This window comes from Ptychodera flava, chromosome 2, assembly GCF_041260155.1.
Source record: "Ptychodera flava strain L36383 chromosome 2, AS_Pfla_20210202, whole genome shotgun sequence".
Lineage (NCBI taxonomy): Eukaryota > Metazoa > Hemichordata > Enteropneusta > Ptychoderidae > Ptychodera > Ptychodera flava.
The window spans coordinates 14158076-14164348 of NC_091929.1; the positions used below are offsets into that span (position 1 = coordinate 14158076).

Sequence of the window (6273 nt, forward strand, 5' to 3'; positions counted from 1 at the left end):
AAATCAGTGATTATATTTTTCCTTATGAAACACTGCCCTTAAAACGGTATTTAGCCTGTAATTGGTCCCTGCTCTAACATAGCCTTTCTGTCAAAGAAACTCGTGGCCAAAGTCCTGGTATTTATTTCAGATCCATTGTTAGATAATATCAAAATTAATGAGCTGAAGGTGTGAAGTTTAAATGCTCGTGTAAGTGATGTATCAAATCAACATCCGGGGCAGGTGGTGAAAAGTTCGAAGATCAAGACTGCTCCGCGTGTCGTATCCTTTGTACCATACTCAGATATGAACTTCTCTATTTGAGAACATATCCTTCCGCACAATGGCTTAGCACATTTACATACGTGACTAGCTATCGAACACAAAATGGCTGATATTCGCTCAGATAAACACAAATAGTGAAAAAACGCACGGGAAAAATAATCTTCACTTGAGATGCAGTCACTGTGCAGACATTGGTAAATGACATCATGTATTTATTATAAGAAAGCTTACTCTTTTTCACGTTAAAGAATACACTTTACATCGTACACCTTTATAAAACCCAGAGATAATAAATAAAAAGTAAAGTATTGGGCACAAGTAAAGTATTGGGCACATTTCGCATCCCTTTATAAACTTACACAAACATAAAAAAATCAAGATTGTCTTAGCGTACAAAGGCTTATTTGCGACAGCAAACATAGACGAATAAGATATCAAAGAAATCACGGTGATGAATTTCGAAGACTGAGTGTCGATGTAAAGAGGACATATGTATACTACAAAACAGCAGAAGGTCTTTTTAGTATTCGGCTTCAATTTATAAGATAACGTCACCTTTTCTTCTCATGCCATGACAAAAAACTCGTCATAATCCTTCAAATATACCGCCGTAGCTATCTGAGTGTACGCCTCACTGATGACTTCCTTGTAATGTGTATTTTTTCTACGACACTTTGCCAGCAACGCGCACCGGGTACATTTAAATCTCAGTGCGATGAACCGAGTATGGAAGTGCGCATGCGTACCATGCCTGCCTTGAATATTTTCATGAAAGAGAAGTCATTTCATACAAATAATAATTATTGAGCGAGCATGTCAGTGCAAACGTTTGGCACAAAAGATAAACTGAGAACACTCGAGCTTGTTTGCTACGATGAATGACATTGTATTATAAATTTCACTCCAACAAATGTTAATATGACGATAGAAAAAGAAAAGTGAACATTTTCGTTACGACCTCACCATGGCAAAGAAGCTGACATCACTAACAACACATAGTGGGTGGAACACCTACAGTATCACTGCACTGTGTGACAGTGTACTTAATTCTTTTTAAACTCTGGCAGTGTTAATAAGGTCAAGATAAATAATAGATATCTCTTTAACAATTATATATGAGGCACATCGTTAGGTCGTTTCGTTTGAGGAAAATCGTGACAATATAGATTTCGATGAGATAGCAACCGTTTTGCTTGTTTATGGTCTAAAATCTTCTCAAATGTAGTGGTTTATCTACACATTTGTTGAGTAAATGTCGACAGTCTGTGTAAACGTTCTTGGTTCGGCAGGGCATCTCTCATCCGTGTGCGAAACTGAGAGGGCGCCCTCTGACGCTCGAATGCCCTGTGTCGCAAGTTTCACATCATCTTGGCGTTCCTGCACCGTACGAATCGCTGTCTAAGAAGTCCGCTCATTTTCAAATTAATACTTCCTCAATGAATGCCACATGGCAACGGGTTTTCTCAGTGACGTCATCATCTGGTTCCAGTGTGTCAGCGAGGAGCCTGTCGAGTTAGGGCTGACTAGCACGTGACCAATGCTGTGGTTTTTGCCATCCGACGCATGCTCAGACACAGTAATTCTTAAGGTGATTGTCTGAAAATAAACACCATAGCAACACCAATGGTCGAGTAAATATAGGCCTAGTGGATGTAAGGACTGGTCAGTTTCTTCGGCCGGGGGGGGGGGCGGTGGATTATTTTTTGCCGACGTCAAAAAGTGGCTGACCCCCCCTATTCAAAATTTTGAAAACAGGGTGACCCCCCCCTATTCCAAATTTCGAAAACAGGGTGACCCCCCCCCCCCGCGCGCGACATAGGTAAAATATAATATATATATATATATATATATATATATATATTATATATATATATATATATATATACGTATATATATTATATTTTACATTTTACATATATTTTAAATAGTCATTCTATGTTTTAATGAAATTGTTGACATATCAGTTTTAAGACAGGAATTTCAAAGTGTCAATCTTAAAGTTTGAGCCATAGAGAGCTTTTTTAGCCAAATCTGATGCTTATAGTGTTTGAGAAGACCTTTTCTTGTAACATTGAAACCATAAAAGCACAGCTAATAATGACAAAAACTGCCTATTTTAACTGTTATTTTGTTTTTAAAAAAGCATCTTTCTACAGAAAACCCGAGAAACAAAGGAAAATAATTGCATCAATGAGAAGGAAAGAATTCTTGTCATTTTTCTATCTCTAAAATAAGTCACTGTATCAAATATATATTGTGAAATATTGAGAGAGAACATAAAAGTATCAGGAATTTGTCATCCTTTACATATGAACTGCAGATTTCATAATGGTACACTTTCACATAGGACATATATCTTTGATTTATTAAAGTATGGCGCCCGAAGGGCGCGCCGAAAAATATGAAACATCCTGATATCTCTGATGTATATGCCTTGTATATTAAAGTCATGCACCTGAAGGGCGTGCTGAAAAATGTCTGATATATTAAAGCAATGAGCTTGAAGGAACGCTGAAAAATATTGAATACAGATATCTCTGATATATGTATGCTTGATATGTTAAAGTTGGGCGTGCTGAAACATACGACTGATTATTAAAGTTACACGCGCCCGAAGGGCGCGCCGAAAAATAAACAACTGAATGATGAAATTTGTGGCTGACACTAGCATTTTAGGCAATGATGAGCCTGTGTCAAAATTCAAAAACACACTGACCCCCCCCTATTGGGGATTTCAAAAACATGGTGACCCCCCCTATCACCAAAGTCAACACAGGGTAACCCCCCCCCCCCATGAATCCACCGCCCCCCCCAGGCTGGAGAAACTGACCAGTCCCTAAAATGCTTACTAGTATTTCGACAAAAGATACTCGGCCAAAAGTTCTAAATTATTTAAGCAGCTTTGCTTCAGCTTTTGACCCCAACAGACACAGTATCGCCAATTTTCGATTCTCGCTACTTTTTTCATTAATTTTCGCATGTTAGTACGTGAATTATCAAACTTTTCACATCACCTTGCAAAACCAACAGCCCACACATTTTTACTTTAGTCTACGCATGCCACACGCAAATTACGCTAATATACTTATTGTTTTAGACATACGAGTCAGCATAAATATACTCATTTCTAGCCACCGCTGAAGGACTGATTACTAATTAAAAGTAAAGACGTGCCGCGTCTTTGCTGATATTACGAGTGATTTCCATCCACTGAAGCTACGCACTGTAGGGATGACGACTGTCTCGTCGTAACGACAGTCAATGAGGAAAATATGTATAGTATTAACAAGAGAGTCAGTCCAACTACAATTATTGAAGCCTTCGGTGGAAAATGGGAGCGCACAATCATAACATAAATTTGGTAGAAGAAAAAACACTAAGTAAGCGGTAGAAATGTGGCAGGAAAGCAGACTGCACCATATTTGCCACGGTTCGTTTGTTTGCTTTAAATTTCCTCACCTGTAGAACACTGGACGGCACTGAGAATATCATAGCTTCATTGTAGATAGGACATCGATCATCTCGTTTGACAACTGTCTTTTTCTTGCTTATCTTCTTACCATTTTGTAGTAAATAAACTTTCACGAATGGATCTATAGTGTTTAAAATCATCAAAAGTGAACAAATTTTAAGGTAGAATATGCCTCGGGGACAGATATTTGAACACTCAAACCCCCAAAGTACTTTTGGCCTGCTGCTTGTGAGTGTACATTTTGAAACCTATGGTGAAATGAAGTATTTGCCATCTTGTTTCTATGGAAATCGAATGCGTCTCTGAAACAACTTTTTTTCTAAGTAAACTATTTCAATAAAATTAAGCAACACTTTTCCCGCCCAGGGCTTGTGTAGACGCGCTTTCAAAACACGTAGCAAAAGAGGCTTTCGATTTCTTTTATACTCTGAAATAACTTATTCCTCTGAAGTTAACGATGAGCATTTTTAAAAATGAAGGTAATTTGCTTCTGCACTTCTAACATTTGCAAAAGAACCCTTGAGTTGTATCCTAGGTTGTGAAATGAATTACTAGGTTGGAGTTTCCTTTTGCAGAGAATGAACCAGAACTTTCGTTTTAATGGTAGTCTTTATCAGCAGGCGAGTTGCATTGTCTGGATGACTCACCGGCAGCGCTTTTGTCGTCCACCCACTTCAAGTTTCTGGCTTTGACCACGACCACAGTCAGCCTTTCCGCGGTCGGTAGGTAACTCAAGGAGAACATGATATCGCCAAGGTCCTGAGGTTTCTGAAGATGGCAACAATAACAGTTTTCCAATGAGTATTTAAGGAGTGAGTAGGGATTTTATAATTGACCGTTGCTTCTGACTTGTAATGCCCACACGTGCCAAGAGAATAATTGCGGTACTGTTAATTACAGACGGAATTCTGCTCACATTCTGTAATGACCTTAATCAGTATGTACTGAGTAGAGCCACGGCTGCAAACACGCATCACGACATGAAAGTGTAACGTCAACCACAAACGACGGGAATGCTGTGATGTACGAGTTGTTTTTAACCCTTTGAGCGCCAAAGTCAATTTTGTTGCATTTATAAAATATACCCTCAGTCAAGTTTTTTTCAAAGTTGTGCTAAAATTTGGATAAGAAACCGTAGACAATGATATGTGATGTCTATTTGGTCTAAAATTATCAAAAAATTACAGAAAAATTCATAAAAATTGGTAAAATATTGCACTAAAATTTTGGTGGGAAATATTGCAGCACTCAAAGGGTTAAACCAGTCTGTTCTAAATTTTTCGTCCGTTGATAGAATATTCATCAACTGAGATTTTCCGCAAGGTCTGAACAAGACTAAATACCTTGACGACAGTACGATACAGGTGGACGCAAAAACACTGCCTTCAAGGAGGAAATCAGATTTTGTCCTCATGTGGAAATACTCAAAGCTCAGATGGTCCTAATCCTGTGAATATTGGCGAACAGATACACTGGGAATGAGTTTATAGAGCGTAATTCCTCTGAGAAGACAAGAGAGAGATCGCCATCATGGTGCCTGAATATTTCTCTCGACCGAAGAAAGGAAATCTCCCGGAAGATTCGCAGTGTTTCATCTCAAACAACATGATGTATAATTGTCTACATCGGCCTGGGAATACGATTCTGACAGTGATCCCACAGCAATGATTCCACAAAGCCTTGCGTGAAATTGAATACTTTCTTTAAAACATTTCGAGTGTTGAAAGTGTAATATGAGAAACATGCCTGTACCATCGGTCAATATGATACGATACGATATAATATGATATGATATGGCGTAGCGGGATTGTGATGTGATGTGAGGTGCTGTGATGTGATGTGATGTGATGTGATGTGAAGTGAGGTGAGGTGAGGTGAGGTGAGGTGCTGTAATATGTCATATAAGTTATGTGACCTGATGTGGTGTGACGTGACGCGATTAGATGTGATGTGATGTGATGATGTGATGTGATGTGATGTGATGTGGTACTGTACGATATGATGTGGTATGATATGAATTGATATGATACGATATGACATCATATCATATCATATCATATCATATCATATCATATCATATCATATCATATCATATCATATCATATCATATCATATCACATCATGTCATATCGTGTCATATCGCAAAAAAAAACCCCGAAAAGTTTTCTTTGATTGGATTTGATTTTGATTTAAATTGTAAACTAAGGTATTCTTCTCAATTGTCAATGTTTGTGTACAAAATCTGACCACTCCTTTCCGCTGATTGGGAATCTCATCAAATGTGAGGAATATGGGGCTGGCGTCGACGTCATTTCTCACAAGCGTCGTCTTATTGCCTCTGATTGGTTCAAGTGAAGTGCATCCAAAACATTGCAGTGTTGGGCCTATTGTATTGGTGAAGGTGTGTTTGTTTTATCGTCTTGTATGGCATGTTTACCAGATTTTCGTCCTATACTGGCTTCCATTAAAAAATCTTCCTTAAAAACTATATGCAGATAGTGAATACTCGATAATTATTTACATACGTCATTAACATC

The 6273-nt window shown here is 38.2% G+C and overlaps 1 protein-coding gene across 3 annotated transcripts in view; it reads right to left on the reverse strand.

The window, feature by feature from the left end:
- Positions 1-459: 459 nt before the first annotated feature.
- The window catches only part of LOC139115422 (synaptotagmin-12-like), a 402617-nt gene continuing 396803 nt past the window's right edge, over positions 460-6273 (reverse strand). For all 3 annotated transcript variants that reach the window (XM_070677528.1, XM_070677535.1, XM_070677543.1), the window contains 4 exons: positions 6262-6273; positions 4384-4504; positions 3724-3857; positions 460-1860 (listed from right to left, as the gene is read on the reverse strand). The exon at positions 6262-6273 is cut by the window's right edge and continues 204 nt beyond it. In XM_070677528.1, coding sequence (XP_070533629.1) covers positions 1687-1860; positions 3724-3857; positions 4384-4504; positions 6262-6273 — 441 coding nt within the window. In that variant the 3' untranslated portion in view covers positions 460-1686. The remainder of the gene's footprint in view (positions 1861-3723; positions 3858-4383; positions 4505-6261) is intronic.